Source organism: Dendrobates tinctorius, unplaced genomic scaffold (assembly GCF_039654945.1).
Source record: "Dendrobates tinctorius isolate UK_male_01 unplaced genomic scaffold, ASM3965494v1 ptg000069l, whole genome shotgun sequence".
NCBI lineage: Eukaryota > Metazoa > Chordata > Amphibia > Anura > Dendrobatidae > Dendrobates > Dendrobates tinctorius.
Genome location: NW_027361737.1, coordinates 21,637,534 through 21,660,234, shown reverse-complemented (window position 1 = coordinate 21,660,234; position 22,701 = coordinate 21,637,534). Strand labels below are relative to the sequence as shown.

The following is a 22,701-nucleotide window of genomic DNA, read 5'->3' as shown; positions in this document are numbered from 1 at the left end:
CAGTGTGTTCCGGCAGCCATACTGAGCGGTCATCACAGCCTCCAGATGTACCAGAGTCAGAGATCCTCAGGGGACCTCGTTGTTATGAATTTACAGTGGACCCCTTTGGATTATTTTATTTTGTATTAGTATTAAATAGGTAAAAGATGCTCTGGGAGTGCTTTTTACAATTTAAGGGCTTTTCTCTGTGTGTGTATTTGTTTTGACTACAGGTTTAGTAATGAGGTTGTCTTATAGATGCCTCTCCATTACTAACCCATGGGCTTGATGTCAGATGTCATTACACAGCTGACATCAACCCTGAAACAATTACCCCAACTGCCGATGCACAAGGGCAATCAGGAAGAGCAGAATTGCAAGAATTAGCGCATCTAATGGATGCACCATTTCTGGGTGCCTGAGGGCTGGTTAGTCTGAGATGATGCCAATATCCATGGCCCCTTTCCAGCCTAGTAATATCAACCTGGAGCTGTCTGCCTAGCCTTTGCTGGTTATTAAAAATAGGTGGGACTCCACATCATTTTTGGGGGTCACCCTTTTTAATAACCAGTAAAGGTTACGTAGACAGCTGTAAACTGATATTAGTAGCCTGGGACCTGGGAAGCTAGTTATGCATTACCCTCTTCCCAGGCTTTAATCATCAGCCTCGACCATGCAGCCCATTTTTCTTCAAGTGCCTCCTTAGTTTTCAGAGTCCAGTATTTCAGATGATGTTATTTGTGGGTTTTTCTTTGCATCCCGAACAATTTTCCTGGCATGTCACAGGTCACAGGTGAGGATGTTACCTTTAGTACCCATTCAAACCTATTTGTGTCAACTTCTGTGCATGTTATCTGGCCAAAATCACCAGGGTATGTAAACCTTTGATCAGGGTTTTTTGGATGTTTTGGGTTGTCATTATGATTTAAAAAGAGGGAACACAGTAGTTTGGCAATAAACGGCTTCACCCAACCACTAACCATGAGTGGAGAAAATGTTCTGGTGTTGTCATTCATATTTCCTGAAAAAAAGGCCAAGAAAGCAAAAACTCTGCCGGGGTATGTAAACTTTTGAGCACAACTGCGTGTGTGTATATGTGTATATATATTTGCTATGAATTTACTGTACTTGGCTGATGAAATGTCTGGTTTTCTAAGAGATGGGTGCATAAAAATCGGACGGCTCACGCATGGTCCATGTTCTGTGCGATTGTTTTCTCGCACCCATTCACTTGCATTGCGAATCTTGCCCGATATACGTGGCCACTCGCCGCATGCTGCAATTTTTTTCTCAGTCCTATCCAACCTGAAAAAAAAATTGCAGATGAGCAGTGAATCATTGACTAACATTAGTTAGAGTACAATCTGATTTTTTTTTATTGGACTGCACTTGTGTATGAGCCCTTACTGAAATTGTCTGATACAGTGCAGAAAATAAATTGGAAATTGACCTCAAGTGTTCATGTTAAGATCGGCAGCATTTACATTTTTTTCTGTGCTTTTGCTACATTTTTTATGTCTACTAGCTTGACCCGTGTGAAATTTTCACACATTGGTCGTCGGGGTGCAGGCAATTTCAGAAAAAGCAAGTTGGTCAAATGTAAATGTATTTCATGAGCTGATGAACACAGACAGGTATTTATATATGTAGATTGGTAATACAATAAATTGGTTTGATAAGCAGAGGCCAAAATATGTTTTCCGGTTGAGGTGCCACCTGCAGGTACTTGTGTCTTTCTGCAGGTTTATGAAAATTAATGTTTAAACTGTATTTAGTGATAAAATCGTGGATGTGTGGTTTGTTTGACTATTTTCTTGCTGAAGGGGGCAAGTTTACCTTTCAAATGGTGTATCATTTGTGTGTGTGGGTGCAGTATGAACGGAGATACAAAGGAATCACCAAAAAACAGTGTTTAGAAATAATAGAATAGATTTTTCCTCCCAGAAGACTTCAACACTTACATGTACAATTGTTGCTGCTTTTTCTTTACACTTATGTGTTTCCACACAAAAAAATGAAACCATAGATCAGAAAAGCGCAACAAGAAGGCACCAAACAAAACAATGATTAAATTACTCAGATTTTAATGCATTTTAATGAGGAGAACCACACATCATCTGCATTGATCCACAACGTGCCCTGTAATTTCAGCAATAGCACAAACCTATTGGAAGAAATCCATGTTTCCTCTTCTCTTCCAGCTCGTTTCCCGTGTGGACTCGCCACCAGTTCTTCACGCTCACTGTTGCATCACCAAGAACCTCTTGGCCGCTCCAATTCTGATTTGCCAGAAGCAGAGAATTCCTTCTTCAATTCCACATCGGTCATTACCCCAACAAGCAGTGTAAATGATAACATACAGATACAAAAGCTAAATGAGACAGAAAAACAAGTGGAGAACGAAACTTCTCATAATGTTACCGGAATAGACAGTAAGAACATTACTACAGGGGGTGAGGATGGAAACGGAACAACCTGGTATGATGATGTCGTTGGAAGATTTCTGAACAGTGAAGACATGTCAGAAACTGGTCGGATTGTTGGTGGGATGCGTTGCGATCTTGGACACTGCCCCTGGCAGGTAGTTTGATAATGTAATTAAATTAGCAACAATATTTTATAGATTTATCAGTCATGTTTTTGGCAAGAAATACATGGAACACTTACTAAAAATGACAAAATAACAAAAAAAATACTTTTCCTACTTCTATGTCACACAATACTTGATCAGTTGTTGTGTCACACAATACTTGATCAGCTAATGGTAAAGTTAGCGCATAGATAATACAGTCTCTTAATGCCCATTTACACTGGCCGATAATCAGATGATTCTAATACTAATGATCCATTTTTCATGATAATTGTGGAAAGTGAATGGGTTGAACGACTTGAAGGACATGTCCAAAGGCATGTAATCGTTTAGGTGCGCAAAAAATTTTTTGTTCAACCTTTGAAAATTTGTAGTATATTCAGTCATTCAGTGATTTGACTAGTAGGGGCGACGCTGTGTGCCCCAGGCCAGGAGGAGGGTGTGTTCGGCAGAGGTTCCTGAGATCTCAGTCTGAGCATATTCTGGTGGCCATTTTCCCAAAGTCTGCTGCATAAGAAACCATGGAAAGTGGGGGGCTTCGGGATTTCACAAAAGGTCGGCGGAGCCCTGCAGCACCAAACACCCCATCCTATGAGCCTGGGACCTGAAGCATCGCCCCCCTCCTGCTGCCACCAGCTTCCTGCAGCAGCAACCCTGTGACCCATCTTCACCGGAGCTGGTAAGGTACATCCAGATTATAAGACAAACCCCCAGTTTCCCCCAAAATTTGGAGGAAAAAAAGTGTGTCTTATAATCCGAAAAATACCGTATCTGTCAGTGTGAGCGCAGCTCATGATGTTCGATGTTATGACATAATGATCACTGTTGAACCATTTCATTCAAGGTTCTCATCCTGACTAAATCCTTGTCCGATGTTGTTTGCTAGTCGTTAGTTATGATCGATCTCATCATTTAAATGGAATATGTCAGCAGGTTTTGCCATGTAATCAGACAACAGCATGAGGTAGGGAGAGAGACCCTGATTCCAGTGATGCATCACCTAGTTTACTTGGTGCAGAAGTTATGACAGAATTACAGTTTTCTCTGCTATACATTTAGTTTAGCTGAGTATAACCGGTCTACACCACAGCTTTCTGTGTGCAATGTATAGTGACAGACAGCTGCTAAACAGTGCTGGGGGTGTGGTTAGACTAGGAGGCACGAGGTCAGTTGTCCTGTAGTGATAATCTCCTGTTGATAAAACATTGATTGTTTTGAAACAGCAAATCACAGCCTAGTAAGTGACACATTACTGTAATCAGGCTCTCTTCCACTACATCATGGTGCACTCAGATTATATAGCAAAACAGATTCCCTTACAAGCAGAAATATTTTTAGTGGTTTTCTAGTTTTATGCTAATTCATAATACCAGAAATATTAAAGACTATTTAGCAATTGTTCTATAGTGCTTTAATATCAGGTTAGTTGTACTTTATATAAGATGTTTTTAGATTGAATTTTTTTGCTTTCCCTCTTCCTCCCTTTCTTCCACCTTTTTAAGGTTATGATTCGCAATTCTCGAGGAACAGACTTCTGCAGTGGAAGCCTGATCAGCCTACGCTGGGTAGTGTCTGCCGCCCACTGCTTTGAAGGCATTGACCCACATCATGTTACTATTGGTGAGCTTACTTCATAATACACTGATACTACAAAAACTAAGATAAAAACAAAGCGAGTTGTAGCATTGTACGGATACTACAGTGAAATGTGTGATAAGCAGATAATGAATAAAAGTTGCTCTGCATCAATGTAATGTATCTTTTGTTCTAGATTACATAAAACAAATCTTTTAACAGATTTCCCAATGCAGACTGCATGCATAAGTACCTAGTTATCTAAGGCTATGTTCCCACTTTGAGCTTTTGGTGCATTTTTAACGCATCATATACTTATACTTCCAGCAAACCTGTGGTGCGGGTTTCAAATCCGCAGCATGTCAACTTCTCTTGTGGGTCCGCTGAGTTTTCTGTGCAGATTCTCCCCATAGACTTCCAAAAGATGTGTAAAATCCTCTGGTAAAAATGCACATGATTCTTTAGTGTGTTTCTGCAGCAGAAATGCATAAAAAATGCATGTAATTTGCATCTAAGTATATATATATGTTTTGAAGAATATTTTGTTTTACAGCGAAGTGTGCAGTTGTATTTTACAATGCTATTTTAACATGAGATTTACATAGAGAGAACGGCTGTATGTGAAAGCTCATGTTAAAATCACATTACATACGCATGTCATATGGATTTTCCGTGGAAAGATCACACGGAAATCGCATTACACTCGCATAGCACTCGTCCGTTTTTTCGGTCCGGTAATCGGACCGTATTTTTTCTCACGTATGGGTATGAGCCCTTATGAGCATGCTCGCTCTCTAGCTGGACTTATAAAATGCTAAATTTAATATAAGAATTATGCAACTGTTGTAATATAGATTTGCAAAGTAAGTTCACCAGTCTCTTCAGGTAGAAGAGCTAGTGAATAATGTCCATGGATTTATTTTGCAAAATCTGTTAACCAATCAATTTGGATATTTTTTACAGAACTGTTCATCCTAAATCTTTTCGTGAATATAGACCTACTATCATCATTAGAATTGCTATCTTTTGAAGTAATGACGCAAGATCATATTCTGATGTATAACAGCCAAATATTCCCGCCTGACTGAGGGTTTTATGATGCTAATGTTAGTCTCGCAGGCAACCAGACCTTGTGTTTGTGTTAGAGACCTTATATTACAGCTGTGTGAATGACGCGTTAAAATAAAGAGCGGAGAAGCAACAGGAATATTATATTCACCAATTCGTATCTGTTATTGGATATATTAATGTAAAAATGTGCATGGAAAACTAGTGCAAAAAGTTGTGCCGATTAACACCCCTGCAATTCTGTCAGATAATACTCAGTTTCTTCCTGAAATTGATTGCAAACACAAATTCTTTGGTATTATTATCTTCATTTAATTTGTCTTAAATGAAAAAACACAAAAAGAATTGTCCTAAAGCCAAATTGGATATAATTCCACACCAAACATAAAAAAGAGGGTGGACAAAAGTATTGGCACTGTTCGAAAAATCATGTGATGCTTCTCTAATTTGTGTAGTTAACAGCACCTGTAACTTACCTGTGGCACCTAACAGGTGTTGGCAATAACTAAATCACACTTGCAGCCAGTTGACATGGATTAAAGTTGACTCAACCTCTGTCTTGTGTCCTTGTGTGTGCCACATTGAGCATGGAGAAAAGAAAGAAGACCAAAGAACTGTCTGAGGACTTGAGAAACCAAATCAAATTGTGAGGAAGCATGAGCAATCTCAAGGCTACAAGTCCATCTCCAAAGACCTGAATGTTCCTGTGTCTACCGTGCGCAGTGTCATCAAGAAGTTTAAAGCCCATGGCACTGTGGCTAACCTCCCTAGATGTGGACGGAAAAGAAAAATTGACAAGAGATTTCAACGCAAGATTGTGCGGATGTTGGATAAAGAACCTCGACTAACATCCAAACAAGTTCAAACTGCCCTGCAGTCCGAGGGTACAACAGTGTCAACCCATACTATCCGTCGGCATCTGAATGAAAAGGGACTGTATGGTAGGAGACCCAGGAAGACCCCACTTCTTACCCAGAGACATAAAAAAGCCAGGCTGGAGTTTGCCAAAACTTACCTGAAAAAGCCTAAAACATTTTGGAAGAATGTTCTCTGGTCAGATGAGACAAAAGTAGAGCTTTTTGGGCAAAGGCATCAACATAGAGTTTACAGGAGAGAAAAGAGGCATTGAAAGAAAAGAACACGGTCCCTACAGTCAAACAAGGCGGAGGTTCCCTGATGTTTTGGGGTTGCTTTGCTGCCTCTGGCACTGGACTGCTTGACCGTGTGCATGGCATTATGAAGTCTGAAGACTACCAACAAATTTTGCAGCATAATGTAGGGCCCAGTGTGAGAAAGCTGGGTCTCCCTCAGAGGTCATGGGTCTTTCAGCAGGACAATGACCCAAAACACACTTCAAAAAGCACTAGAAAATGGTTTGAGAGAAAGCACTGGAGACTTTTAAGGTGGCCAGCAATGAGTCCAGACCTGAATCCCATAGAACACCTGTGGAGAGATCTAAGAATGGCAGTTTGGAGAAGGCACCCTTCTAATATCAGGGACCTGGAGCAGTTTGCCAAAGAAGAATGGTCTAAAATTCCAGCAGAGCATTGTAAGAAACTCATTGATGGTTACCGGAAGCGGTTGGTCGCAGTTATTTTGGCTAAAGGTTGTGCAACCAAGTATTAGGCTGAGGGTGCCAATACTTTTGTCTGGCCCATTTTTGGAGTTTTGTGTGAAATGATCAATGTTTTGCTTTTTGCTTCATTCTCTTTTGTGTTTTTTCATTTAAGACAAATTAAATGAAGATAATAATACCAAAGAATTTGTGTTTGCAATCATTTTCTGGAAGAAACTGAGTATTTTCTGACAGAATTGCAGGGGTGTCAAAACGTTTGGCCACAACTGTAAGTATCCTACAGAAACGACAGTAAGAGGCTGGAGACAGAAGGCAGACTGGAAAAAATAGACCAACAATTATTTGTTATTGATTTGCTACTTATCGTCATAAAGGATGTACTAAGACTCAATGCAAACAGTCTTACAAATTGCAAAATTTATCAGAGGGTTTTATGCGGATGGAAAATATGGTACATTTTAGACGTTAGAATGCCTCGTCTAACTTTACACCACCTAGCATTTGGCCAATTTTTGCCAATAAATTGTCATGGACTAGCCACGCCAACTGCAAGCAGGTAAAATGTTCATGTCCTCCAGTGTCTTGCTGAAAGATTTCCCATTTCCCATTTCCATGGAATTCCAATTACTCTTAATGGATCTATGCCTACGAATTGGCTCTTTTGGATAGACAACAAGTAAGGGAGGGGGGTGCGGAAGCAGATGTGCAGTTTATATATTAGCTGAAGTACAATCATGTTACCAACTGTGCATGGTTTTCTTGACTATATCTAATGTTTGATAACTCCCTACGAGAAAAAGTCCAATTCTGGGTAAGGTCTGGTGACCGTTGTGGCCATTCATCCAACCAGGCCTCATCTACTGATCCACTCATAAAAATAATATTAACAGACACTGTGGCCCTGATTCCTCACTTTCACTATGTTTTTGCACAACCCAGGGTTGAGCACAAATTTTTCAACTTTTGGCGTTTTCAAGCCAGTCTCACTCAGCTCTGCAAAAATTGAGGGAGTTAGGGAGGGATGGAGGGTGGAAACCCTCACTTGTTCAATTCATGACGAGTTATGGTGTACCTTATACCACAAATCTTACTCCAGTCAATGGCTGAAATAAGATTTGAAGCGAGGCGGAAGCCACTTTTAAGACGCTCCTGATTCATAAATATGGCCACTTAATGAATCGGGAGCCTATGACTCTAACATGCCCTCTCATCAAGACTGGTGTAAACAATGCTGGTCTTGATGAATCCGGGCCTATATGCACCCTTCCCCCTCGTATATTAGATAATTGTCAGCAGATTCTTTTTCAACTAGTGTATGGGAGCAGACAAATATTGGAGTAAACCAAAATCTGTAATATTTGCAATAGAGTAGGTATATGCTGTAACTTTATTGACTCAATATAATCACTCTAGTTAGGGAACAGGGACACTGTATATACCGTATATACACAAACAGACAATTAGTAAGTGTGTTAAAACCAGAATCTTTGATTTCTAAATGCCTTTCGTTCTGGCGTGCCAACATTTACGGTATTAGGCAGTCGTTAGGTGACAAACTTTGTGACAATTCAACGAAAAGAAGAACATGCGGCTCACACACATAATGAATTCATAATCTAACTGTGTAATATATCTCACCCCACCTCAGTTGCGAATATACATTTCCTCCATTACAGGAAGTTATGTCATGTGATCATCTCCTGACTTCCTGTGAATTACAGAATGTCATCATTTATTTTTTTCACCCATTGTGCCTTATGTAAGGCTGGTTTCACATTAGCGCATTTTCAGCGCGCGCACGGCCGGGGGTAGCTCCGCCCCCGAGCCGGCTCTCTGCCCGGCGTGCCCGCCCCTTGCTTGTAGCGCCGCCTACTAGCGGACAGCGGCGCCTGTGATCGGCGCACCCTATCTTTAGCATAGGGTGCGCAGATCGTGCGCAGGCCGTGCGCTAGTTGCGCTTTGACCTGCGCTGCGCACTTTTGACGGTGCGCCGTGCGCGCCAAAATCAAACTTTTCGGATTTTGGCGCGCACGGCGCACCGTCAAAAGTGCGCAGCGCAGGTCAAAGCGCAACTAGCGCACGGCCTGCGCACGATCTGCGCACCCTATGCTAAAGATAGGGTGCGCCGATCGCAGGCGCCGCTGTCCGCTAGTAGGCGGCGCTACAAGCAAGGGGCGGGCACGCCGGGCAGAGAGCCGGCTCGGGGGCGGAGCTACCCCCGGCCGTGCGTGCGCTTAAAAAGCGCTAATGTGAAACCGGCCTTAGTGGTAAATTTAGGGGAAATTTTTTGCGTATATTTTAGAAAATATTGGAATTTTGGTGAAAATTTTGAAAAGTTCCCATTTTTTAAAACTTTCAATTTATATATCCTTAAGCCTGTACAAAAACTGTGGTTTTACCATCTCCACAATTGAGGAGATGGTAAGCCGCTGTGGTATCCGCAGAAAGAATTGACATGTCAATTCTTTCTGTGGTTTAGAAACCGCAGAAAATCCATGCAGAAAATTCCGCAGCATCTGCACTGCGGTTTCCATTTCCCATAGGGAATAATGGTACTGTACACCGCAGCAGAAACTACCGTGGATCCGCAGGGCCAAATCTGCTGCGAATCCGCAGCAGAATCCGCAGCGTGTGCACACACCTTAAAGTGCTGCGGAATATGTTGGCGCTATAGAAATAAAATGTATTATTATTATTATTATTATTATTATTAGCACCTTGAACCCATAGGTGCTTCACAGGATTTTATAATATTGAGATGTGAAAATGAAAAAATAAATTCTTCCCACAAAAATGTTGCTTTAGCACAAAATATTTAATTTTCACAAGGGTAACAGGAGAAAATGTAACATTCAATTTGTTGTGTAATTACTCCTAAGTGTGTTGATATCCTATATGTGGAGGAAAACTATTGTTTTGGCACACAGCAGGGCATGGAAGGGAAAAGACACCAACTGACTGCTGGAGTGAAAAATTGGCTGGAATAGATAGCGGACACCATGTTGCATTTGCAGAGCCCCTGATATGCCTAAAAGGTGGAGAAAAAAACACAAATGACCCCATTTTGTAAACTATACCCTTCAAGGAGTTTATTGAGAGATTTAGTGAGCACTTTGAACTCACAGATGCTTTGCAGAATTTTATAAAGTTGTTCTTTTTGCCCCAATTTTTTTTTAAATTTTCACAAGGGTAACAGGAGAAAATGGACCATACAATTTGTTGTGTAAATTGTCCTAAGTACACAGACACCCCAAATGTGTTTTAACATACGGCAGGACTTGGAAGGGAAGGAGCACCAATTGAATTCTGGTGCGCAATTTGGGTTGATCAGATTGCGAATGACATGTCACATTTCAAGAGCCCCTGACATGTTAAAATTGCAGAAACCCTCACAAGTGACCCCATTTTGGAAACTACACCTTTTGAGAAATCCACCTAGTGTTGTAATGAGCATTTTTAACCCTCAAGTCGATTCACAGAATTGTATAACAATAGGCTGAGTCAATGGAATATTACAAGTTTTTCCACTAAAATATTAATTTGTCCCCAAGTTTTCAATTTCCAAAAGGGATAATAGGAGAAAATGGACCACAAAGTATGTTACACAATTTCTCCTGAGTGCACCAATTCTATTTCATTGCTCACTTTGGTTATGTTTATGTGTTGGTCCTCTCTGGTATTTTGAGTAATTACTCACCAGTTTTAGATTGGGCATAGTTTCTGACGAAGAAAAAGGAAGGAGTAGTCCAGCTGATGCAAAAGGCTGATTTATTGAAAAATTGACACTAAAATCGGCATACCGCAGACAGAAGCGGTGACACAGCAACATGTTTCGAACACGGTGTGTGTTCTTTGTCAGAATGGTGACAGAGTTGTTCTGAAGCACTCCTTTGTTATTTTAGCTGTGTGCTTAGGGTCATTGTCTTGTTGGAAGGTGAACCTTCAGCCAAGTCTGGAGTCCAGAGCACTCTGGAAGAGGTTTTCATCCAGGATATCTCTGTACTTGGTCGTATTCATGTTTCCTTGAATGGCAACCAGTCGTCCTGTCCCTACAGCTGAAAAACACCCCCATAGCATGATGCTGCCACCACCATGTTTCACTGTTGGGATTGTATTGGGCAGGTGATGAGTAGTGCCTGGTTTTCTCCACAAATACCGCTTAGAATTATCACCAAAACGTTCTTAGTATCATCAGACCAGATAATCTTATGTCTCATAGTCTGGAAGTCCTTCATGAGTTTTTTTTAGCAAACTCTATGTGGGCTTTCATATGTTTTGCATTGAGGAGAGGCTTCCGTTGGGCCACTCTGCCATAAAGGCCCGACTGGTGGAGGGCTGCAGTGATAGTTGAGTTTGTGGAGCTTTCTACCATCTCCCTACTGCATCTGTGGAGCTCAGCCACAGTGATCTTGGGGTTCTTCTTTACCTCTCTCACCAAGGCTCTTCTCCCTCGATTGCTCAGTTTGGCTGGACGGCCAGGTCTAGGAAGACTTCTGGTGGCCTCAAACTTCTTCCATTTAAGGATTATTGTGGCCACTGTGTTCTTAGGAATCTTGAGTACTGCAGAAATTGTCTTGTAACCTTGGCCAGATGTGTGCCTTGCCACAATTCTGTCTCTGAGCTCCTTGGCCAGTTCCTTTGACCTCATGATTCTCATTTGGTCTGACATATGCACTGTGAGGTCTTATATAGACAGGTGTGTGCCTTTGCAAAGCAAGTCCTATCAGTTTAATTAAACACAGCTGGACTCCAATGAAGGAGTAGAGCCATCTCAAGGAGGATCACAAGGAAATGGACAGCATGTGACTTAAATATGGATGTCTAAGCAAAGCGTCTGAACACTTTCTGTACCCACTGTAAGTGACCTCATTTTACAAACTAGACCTCTCAATGAATTCATCCAAGGCTGCAGTGATCACATTGACACCACATGTGTGTTACAGAATCCTATAATGTTGGGCAGTGAAGAAAATCTAATTAAATTTTTACAATAAAAATGTTGTTTTAGCCCCAGATTTTATAACACTGGGAAATGGGTATAAATGGCACCAAAATTTGTCGCACAATTTATGCTAAATGTGGCAATACCCCATATGTGGCTGTACAGTACTGTTTAGCCACATGGCGAGACTAGGGAGAGACAGAGCACTATTTGAATCTTGGAGAACCAATTAGCATACAATAGTTTGTGGACTCCATATACAAAGTTCCTAAGTGCCAGAAGAGCAGAATCCCCCCTCAAGTCACACCATTTTGGAAATTACACCCCTCTGGGAATTTATCTACAGATGTAGTGATGATTCTGACTCCATGGGTGTTTTCCAGAAACAAGCAGTGAATCAGACACAGGCAGTAAGCGTGTCAGCTACTGCTTTGAGCAAGAGCTTACAGGCCACTGTACAGGAGTAACTTCGCGGCCATCTTTTGGCACGAAGTCACCATTGAGACCATTGGCACAATGCAATCAAAATTGCGTTGTGTCAATCGAAGCAGAGAGGTAGCTCCCTGTTTTATGTCGATTGATGTTGCTGTCATTATTGGGTGTGGCTTCAGGGTGTCAGTTCTCATATAGCATTGACACACTGTTTTGATTGTGCCGCTGCCCGGAGTGAGCCAGCGCGATTGCCACACCGTACATGTACGGCAGTTTGTGGGAATGCACCTCCCACAGCGCCATACATGTACAACAGATGTCATGAAGAGGATTAAGGGAATCTCCCAGCTGATTCATGCTGCCTGAACAATGAGTATAAATAGGCCTCATTCCCACATTCAGTATTTGGTCAGTTTTTTACCTCAGTATTTCTAAGCCAAAACCAGGAGTGGAACAATCAGAGGAAAAGTATAATGGAAACACGTCACCACTTCTGTATTTATCGCCCCCTCCTGGTTTTAGCTCACAAAAAACTCATGTAAAATACTGACCAAATACTGAACGTGTGAACGTGGCCTTAACCAGAGTCTGACTCAGTCATTTCAGCTTTTCAGTCACGTTTGTTTTCCTCAGAAATGCTCCGGCGTTTCAGAAAAAAAACACACTATCAAAAGCCATCCGGGACCATGCAACTAGGACAACCAATCCAAGAATAATAATAATACATTTCATTTCTATAGCGCCGACATATTCCGCAGCACTTTACATTTCAGAGGGGACTTGTACAGACAATAGACATTACAGCATAACAATAATCACATAGATCATAACAGATACCAAGAGGAATGAGGGCCCTGCTCACAAGCTTACAGTCTAAGCAGCAGGAAGAAGCAGGTCCCTGTTAAATTCAGCCCGCCCTGCTCGCCTTGACTGACAGGTCTCTTCCTAGAAAGACAGGGGGGACAATAGAAGCACAATAGGATCTAATCTGATAGCATAGGATTAAAGGATATGGTAACTGCTCACCTTGTGAGGTTGTGTGATCCACAACAAAAGTTACACTCTTTACAAGGAAATTAATCTAGTTGCTGCAACACCAACAGGTTAGCGAACCCAATGTGGTGATCGAATAGTAGAAAATAAGTTGTGAAAATTACGCTGCTGGTACTGTATCCACAATATAATTCCAAAAGCAGTGTAAAAACGTCTATACGGTTTTATTCTCAATGCGTTTCAAAGTTAGCAAACGTCTGCCTTAGGAGAACCACAACAGTTGGAATCTTTCTATACACACATGGAGTAGTCAGTATTAGGAAAGAAGAAACCTTTGACCTTCCTCTTGGGCTAGTCATCCTTGTTGTATGGTCCACAGGTGGCTATACAAAGTATATTCTCTGAGGAGTATGAGAGTTAAAGGGGTATTCCCATCTCCAAGATCCTATCCCAATATGTAGCAGGAGTAACAGTAATAATATTAGCCAATACCTCCAACTAGAAATGTAGTATAGTTCTTCTGATTTGTTATGTTACTTACCCCATGTGTAGGCATGGCAGGACCTTAGGTATCCATGGTTATGACCACTAACAACTAACCAATTGTCACAATATGAGTGGTCGTAACTAGAGTTGAGCGACTTTGGTCGGATCGGGTTTCATGAAACAAAATTTGAGTCGGATGAAACTGGTCCGACTAGGGCAAAAAAAAGTCGGAGTTTCGTCCGAAATCCGACCCCAATGCAAGTCAATGGGAAATAAAAGTCGGCATTGAGTGGATGAATGTCATCCGCTCAATGCTGACTTTTATTTCCCATTGACTTGCATTGGTGTCGGGTTTCGGACGAAACTCCGACTTTTTTTTGCCCTAGTCGGACCAGTTTCATCTGACTCAAATTTTGTTTCATGAAACCCGATCCGACCAAAGGCGCTCAACTCTAGTCGTAATCAGAGACACTTAAGCTACTGCAATGCACTGCATATTGGGTACAGCATATCAGAAGAACTACACTGCATTTCTAATTGGAATATTATTATTTGCTAATATTATTATTACACCTACCACATATTTGGAAAGGATCTTGGAGACGTGAATAAACCTTTAAGCATACATGACTGCAAAAATGTAGCCAGTGTCTGATGCAGGATGTCTGAGGTTCAAGCAGCATGAATCAGCTGCTAGGGTCCCTTTTTTTTTTTTTTTAGAATACTGATACACTTCCACATCCAACTATCGACGCAGGTAGGGTAGATTAAGTGGAAAGACTTGTAGCAAAATCTGTCTCAGTGGGATTGGAGCTGTTTCTGGATATATATGGACTCAAGAGCTTCTTAGAGTTTGCTCTTGAGTTAAAAAAAAGAGTTTTACCTGCTGGCTATAACACTAAGCTGTAGAAGAATACTAACTGTAATGCATGTTTCAGGGTTGTTTGACAACCATTAGGCTGGGGTTAGACAGCGTCTTTGACCCAACACAGGTAGCACAACCAAAGATCGCAATGTGCTGCTATTACATTGCAGCGCAAAGCAGGTGAATGTGGTCACGTTGCAACCCCTAGTATACCACAACCACGAAAAAATCGCAAGAAGTCAGTCCTTGCTGAATTTTTTGTGACTTGCTGGTTGCAGAACCTTAGGGGTCGCAATGCTGTCCCATTCACCTGCATTACATTGAGATGTAGTAGCAGCACATAACAATCTTTGGCCATGCAACCTGTGTCGTGGCCAAAGTCGGCATCTAGTCCCAGCCATTCTCTACTCCCGCTTTTATAGCATTAACATGAATGTTCTCTTGTACTATGTGTGAACGGTTTACATTTATCCTTGTGCTGCACCCACCATATTGGAGTTGCACATGAAGTTACTTTAACTTAAAGTTGCAAACAATCTGTTCAAAATATTTCATTTATTGATCTATTTTGCAGGAGATTATGACAAATACCTACGGGATCAGGATGAACAGAAGATTGCAGTACTGAAAGTTTTCCCCCATCCATACTATTTGGGGGAATATTATGACCATGACATCACTCTTTTGTACTTACGTAGCCCAGCTATCCTGAGTGATTATACACGACCAATCTGCTTGCCTAGCCCTGGACTTGGACTTCTACTAACTCAAGAGGGTGAGATAGGGCAAGTAAGTGGATGGGGAGCAACACACTATAAAGGGCGAGCCAGTCGTTTCTTACTAAAGGTTCGATTGCCAATTGTAAGCCAAGACACTTGTATGGCATCTACTGATATGGTGCTAACAGGGAACATGTTCTGTGCTGGATACAACATTGAGGCTAGAGACTCTTGTAAAGGAGACAGCGGAGGTCCATTTGCGGTGATGTATCGCAATACCTGGTACCTGGTCGGTGTGGTGAGCTGGGGAGAAGGATGTGCCCAAGAAGGAAAATATGGAGTGTACACAAGAGTATCCAATTATATCTCATGGATAAAGGACACCATTATAGAAACTGAAGGAATGGACGAGCCACTTATTAATACTTTATAAACCTATGGATGGTTTTCCTGCAATATATAGAAAACCTAAAAGTTTGGACTGAAGAGAGACTCTGCATCTGGCTGACTTGTCAGTGCCACATTCATTGCAGTCACAGCCTACTATGGCAATGTATAGCGCTAAATTAAGACATTCAGAAGAGGACATGTGAAAGTGTCACACAATTAGGAGTATGGGCTGTAGAATCAACCATGACAAGCCCTAATTGACCGTCTAGTAGAACTTATTTCATACAACCATATTATTATAAACTATCTAAAAAGCGTTTTTAACAAGTTACAAATTTTCCTACATCAAATATTTTTAAGACCAAATGCACACATAAAAGGTGAAATTGCCGAAGCCAGTTTTGGCCTTCGTGATGTAGCCGCATGTGGTAGTAACTTTAGAACGCTTCTCCCAATGTTAGCGATTCTGAGATTGTGTTTGTGACACTTTGTACTTCATGGCAGTTGTACATTTAGGTTGAAAAAATGTACATTTATTTATGAAAATATGGTAAATTTGGTGAATATTTAGAAAAATTAGCAATTTTCAAACTACATTTTGAAGCCCTTATAACAGATAGTCATATGTAATAACAAATAATATTTACTGTATGTACACTTTACGTCCGCATCATTTTTCAACTAACTTTTTTTTTTTTTTTTTTAAGATGCTTTGCAGCACTTTTTCGACGATGTATTCAAGACCACATTCAGAACTCTGTAAATCCTTAAGGTGCTTCACAGTAATTAATTCAAAATTAACCTTTTTGCAACTGAAATGCTTTAACGTGGACCTGTTGCCTTGGATGACGCTATTTACCTGTAAATGTAAGAATTAATTTGCAGTTCAATAGCATTACAGAGTTTCCCGCTGAAAGTGCAGCTACTAGGAGAAAATTAACTTTATTCCTCCCAGTAGCCACCAGCTGTCAGTCACTGGGGCGGTGCCCAGAGAGTCTTCAGTTACCGTTCATTACACTGCGTGCTGAATTATTAGGTAGTAAGTATTTTCACCACATCATCATTTTTATACATATTTTCCAACTCCAAACTGTATAAACCTGATTGGTTATTGGATGAAGAAGATCAGTTGATGTGCATTTAAGTAATGAGAGGTGTGTGGTCTAAGTATACATAACCCATTTTCAAGGTGTGCAGAATTATTAGGCAGATTGCTTTTCTCCGGCAAAGTGAACCAAAAAAAAAAAGATTTATCTGAGTGTGAGAAGTTAAAAATTGTTAAATCTTACAGAGCGACCAGCAACCCATTATCCTCCAGTGCTGTGATGTTCCAGAACTACAACCAATATATGGCCAAGGAATAGGCTGAAACTCAACCACCAATGAACAAGACACAAAAGTGTAGCTTGATCCTGTTTTGAAAATTTCTCTTTAGTTCATTAACTTTGCATTTTGTTGATTAAAAATAAGTATTCTATCTTTGCCCCATTTTTTTTCACAGTACACTATATACTCCAGACCCACTCAGCCATCCTATGTCCTGTACCCTAGCAGGACTGGGATCGCCTTGTGGGTCATCTCTGGGCCTTAGAGAACCTTGCATGATGCCTTGAAGTGGCCAATCGTGGAGCCTTGTGATGTCCTTCATCCTTGCAACAGCAAGAAGAAAAAAAACATGAAAAGAGGGCTCTGGGGCAAGACAACTGCTGACCGAAGCACAAACCCACCAAGAAGACGCCCTCTACCAGATCTTCCTCTAATCTTCTCTAGTTAGGAAAGAGGAAGATCTGTGGCAGATGAGAAACAGTAGGCGTCACTCATGAACAGAACACCACTCTGAGCTCTATGAAGAGGTTCCACCTTTATATTCTGTGGGTCTGATCTTCTCTTTCTGTGATACTATCAGTAGAGTGTAGGGGAAAATAAGGTAGTAGTCAATTAATTATTTGGACCCCTGCTAATCATTAAATCTAGATGAAGAATTTTATTCTCATTCTTTTCCAAAGCAAATTCTTTCATTTATCATTAGAAAATCACCTTACCTTTTTTCTGTTATGTGTATTTTTAACCCCTTCACTACCTTGGGATTTTTCATTTTTTGCGCCCCTTCTTCCCAGAGCCATAACTTTTTTATTTTTCAGTCAATATGACTGTATGAGAGCTTGCTTTTTTACGGGACGAGTTATACTTTTGAGCGACGCCATTGATTTTACCATACAGTGTACTGGAAAACGGAAAAAAAGTTCCAAGTGTGGTCAAATTGCCCCGTGATAATGTGACAGAGGCGCCAGTAGGCGGAGCTAGTGAAGCGCTACAGGACGGGCATGTTAAATGCCGCTGTCAGATTGACAGAAGCATTTAACATGTTAACAGTTGCGTGTGGATTGCGATTTCACCTGCGGATGTTAGGGGCACATGACAACGGATCTGATCAGCTGTAATGTGTCTGAAAACATCCGGGCTCAGCGCCGGAGCCCACTTGAAAGAGAAGGAGGCAACCTATGACGTACCTATATGTCAAAGGGGCTAAAAATCTATTGGCATTTTTTTGTTCATAACATCATCTTTATTAACAAAAAAGAAAAAGTAATCTTGCAATTTTCATGCTGGCCATTTTGGCTTTTTTTTAAACCTACACTTCCAGTTAAACAGTAATATCATAAAGACTGAAAAGAAAAAAGGAAAAGTCTCATCCTGCAATAAATTGCTAGCTTGCCTCAATAGGAATGCTTAGATCCTGTAACTGTTAACCACTCGTGATAGATGCCTAAGAAAAAAAGGATTGGTATCACAAAAGAAAATAAAATAAAATTCAAAACTTTATTCCATCCAGATAAAAAAAAATGAGGACATCCATGGTACATGATTAAAAACATGTTCATTCTGACACGTTTCTGGATGAAGCTCTTAATCGTATGAACATGCATTTAATCATGTTCCATATACAGTATGTTCTAATTTTTAATCTGGATGGAATAAGGTTTTGAATTTTATTTTAATTTTGTGATGCTGATCCTTTTTTTCTTATGCATCAAAAATAATAATAATCTTTATTTATATAGCGCCAACATATTCTGCAGCGCTTTTCAATTCAACAGTTCATACACAAGTCATAAGTAACAACGTTAAAGATAACAGTATAATTAAAGCAAAATAAGAGCTTACAATCTACAATGAGGTAGGGGTGACACAAACTACAGGGGCTTGTTTACAATGATGGTCCAGCCATCCATCTTGAGGGAATGGGGAGGGAATAAAGGCTGCATGAGCTAGTTACCAGCCAGTATGTGTGGTGCTTTTGGGTACGGTGAAGTTTGATTGAGAGTTATGTTCAGAGAAGTCGTGGATAGGTTATATACAAGTGCTTCTCACTAAATTAGAAAATCATCAAAAAATTAATTTATTCCAGTTCTTCAATACAAAAAGTGAAACTCATATTATATAGAGTCATTGCAAACAGAGTGATCTATATCACGTGTTTATTTCAGTTAATGTTGATGATTATGGCTTACAGCCAATGAAAACCCAAAAGTCATTATCTCAGTAAATTAGAATACTTTATAACACCAGATTGAAAAAATGATTTTAAAATCCAAAATGTTGGCCTACCGAAATGTATGTTCAGTAAATGCACTCAATACGTGGTCGGGGCTCTTTTTGCATCAATTACTGCATCAATGTGGCGTGGCATGGAGGCAATCAGCCTGTGGCACTGCTGAGGTGTTATGGAAGCCCAGGTTGCTTTGATAGCAGCCTTCAGCTCATCTGTATTGTTGGATCTGGGGTCTCTCATCTTCCTCTTGACAATACCCCACATATTCTCGTCTGAGGTTAAGGTCAGACGAGTTTTCTGGCCAATCAAGCACAGTGATACTGTTGTTTTTAAACCAGGGACTGGTACTTTTGGCAGTGTGGACAGGTGCCAAGTCCTGCTGAAGAATGAGATTTCAATCTCCAAAAAGCTTGTTGGCAGAGGGAAGCATGAAGTGCTCTAAAACTTCCTGGTAGACAACTGTGCTGACTTAGGTCTTCATAAAACACACTGGACCTACACCAGCAGATGACATGGCTCCCCAAACCATCACTGATTTTGGAAACTTCACACTAGACCTCAAGCAGCATGGATTGTGTGTCTCTCCACTCTTCCTCTAGACTCTGGGATCTTGATTTCCAAATGAAATGCAAAATTAACTTTCATCTGAAAACAGCACCTTGGACCACTGAGCAACAGTCCAGTTCTTTTTCTCCTTGGCCCAGGTAAGACGCTTCTGGCGTTGTCTATTGGTAATGAGTGGCTTGACACAAGGAATGCGACACTTGTAGCCCATGTCCTGGATACGTCTCTGTGTGGTAGCTTTGGAAGCAATGACTCCAGCAGCAGTCCACTCCTTGTGAATCTCCCGCAAATTTTTGAATGGCCTTTTCTTAACAATCCTTTCAAGGCTGCGGTTATCCTGGTTGCTTGTGCACCTTTTTCTACCACTTTTTCCTTCCAATCAACTTTCCATTAATATGCTTGGATACAGCACTCTGTGAACAGCCAGCTTCTTTAACAATGACGTTTTGTGGCTTAGGGCCCCGTCACACATAGCGACGCACCAGCGATCCCGACAACGATATGACCTTGTCAGGATCGCTGGTTTGTCGCTACATGATTGCTGGTGAGTTGCCAAACAGGCAGCTTCATCAGTGATCAGCACCAGCGACACACGGGTAACAAGCGACGCACGTCGCTTAGTTACCCACTGTGTACCTTAGTTACCAACGCGCTGGTGAAGGGAGCTGGTAACCAAGGTACACAGCGGGTTTCTAAGTGGCACGCGGCACTTAGAAACCCGATGTGTACCTTGGTTACCAGCTCCCTGCACCAGCGCGCTGGTAACTAAGGTACACATTGGGTTTCTAAGCGCTGCGCATCGCTTAGAAACCCGATGTGTACCTTAGTTACCAGCGCCAGATCGCTGGTCTCCCGCCTGCCACACACAGCGATGAGTGCTGGCCAGCGGGAGACCAGCGATCAAAAAAAATGTCCTGGCCATTCCAGGACAATCAGCAATACCCAGCAGGGGGGCCGGTCACTGGTAAGTGTCACACACAGCGATCTCGCTGGTGAGATCGCTGTTGCGTCACAAAACTTGTGACTCAGCAGTGATCTCGCTAGCGAGATCGCTGTGTGTGACGGGGGCTTTACCCTCCTTGTGAAGTGTGTCAATGACTGCCTTCTGGACATCTGCCAAGTCTTCCCCATGATTGTGGAGCCTACTGAAACAGACAAAGGGACCTTTTTAAACACTTAGGAAGCCTTTGTAGGTGTTTTTTTGTTAATTATTCGAATTTACTGAGATAATGACTTTTGGGTTCTCATTGGCTGTAAGCCATAATCATCAACATTAACAGAAATAAACACTTGAAATAAATCACCCTGTTTGTAATGACTCTGTATAATATGAGTTTCACTTTTTGTATTGAAGAACAGAAAAAAATTATCTTTTTATGATATTCTAATTTTGAAAGAAGCACCTGAATGTTTTTATAGGATCTAAATGTTGCAAGGGCCCATATATCTGACCAACATGCAGGCCAGCATCCAGATTAAATTTTATCTGATAGAATTCTCTCCCACCCTCCAATTCATTAAAAGACCCTGATAATGTCTTCTTCCACCCCCTAATTAATTATAACATTATCAAAGAATTATAATGAATCTGTATGTGGGTATTGGATACAGAACAGTGACGAAGTCTATGTGCACATGTTCAGGATTTGTAGCAGTAAAATTCTTCTGTAAATGTAGGCAGGAAAAACACTGCATAAAATACGTATTTTTACCATGTTTTTTTTACATGCGTTTTTGTTACATATTTATCCCCACGTGAAATATGTTACCAAGAATTGACATTATGCAGATTTTAACCCCTTTACTCCCAAGGGTGGTTTGCATGTTAATGCCCGGGCCAATTTTTACAATTCTGACCACTGTCCCTTTATGAGGTAATAATTCTGGAACGCTTCGATGGATCCTGGTGATTCTGACATTGTTTTCTCGTGACATATTGTACTTCATGTTAGTGGTAAAATTTCATTCATATAACTTGTGTTTATTTGTGAAAAAAACAGAAATTTGGCAAAAATTTGGTGAAAATTTCTCAATTTTCCAACTTTGAATTTTTATGCTCTTAAATCACAGAGATATGGCACTCAAAAAACTTAAGTAACATTTCTCACATGTTTACTTTACATCAGCACAATTTGGGAACCAAAATTTTTTTTTGTTAGGAAGTTTTAAGGGTTAAAAGTTGACCAGCGATTTCTCATTTTTACACCACCATTTTATTTTTAGGGACCACATCACATTTGAAGTCACTGAGGGGTCTATATGATAGAAAATACCCAAAAGTGACACCATTCTAAAAACTGCACCCCTCAAGGTGCTCAAAACCAGATTCAAGAAGTTTATTAACCCTTCAGGTGCTTCACAGGATTTTTTTGAATGTTTAAAAAAAAGTGAACATTTAACTTTTTTTCACAAAAAAAATTACTTTAGGTTCATTTTTTTTATTTTACCAAGGGTAACAGGAGAAATTGGACTGGAAAAGTTATTGTGCAATTTGCCCTGAGTACGCCGATACCTGATATGTGGGGGGGAACCACTGTTTGGGCGCATGGGAGAGCTCGGAAGGAAAAGAGCGCCGTTTGACTTTCTCACTGCAAAATTGGCTGTAATTCAGATCGGATGCCATGTCAAGTTTGGAGAGCTCCTGATGTGCTTAAACAGTGGAAACCCTCCACAAGTGACCCCATTTTGGAAACTAGACCCCCCAAGGAACTTATCTAGATATGTGGTGAGCACTTTGGACCCCCAAGGGCTTCACAGAAGTTCATAACGTACAGCCGTACAATTAAAAAATCATATTTTTTCCACAAAAATGATCTTTTCATCCCCAATAGTTATTTTCCCAAGAGTAACAGGACACCAAAAGTTATTGTGCAATTTGTCCTGAGTGCGCTGATACCCCATATGTGGGGGTAAACCACTATTTGGGCGCATGGCAGAGCTCGGAAGGGAAGCAGCGCCATTTGACTTTT

At 40.9% G+C, this 22,701-nt stretch overlaps 1 protein-coding gene across 1 annotated transcript in view; it reads left to right on the top strand.

Moving 5' to 3' along the window:
• PROC (protein C, inactivator of coagulation factors Va and VIIIa) overlaps positions 1–17,092 on the top strand; it is a 226,464-nt gene extending 209,372 nt beyond the window's left edge. The window contains exons 15-17 of the mRNA XM_073581084.1: positions 2,181–2,560; positions 4,072–4,189; positions 15,081–17,092. Of these exons, the coding sequence (XP_073437185.1) occupies positions 2,181–2,560; positions 4,072–4,189; positions 15,081–15,658 (1,076 nt within the window). The 3' untranslated portion in view covers positions 15,659–17,092. The remainder of the gene's footprint in view (positions 1–2,180; positions 2,561–4,071; positions 4,190–15,080) is intronic.
• The last annotated feature ends 5,609 nt before the right edge of the window (positions 17,093–22,701 follow it).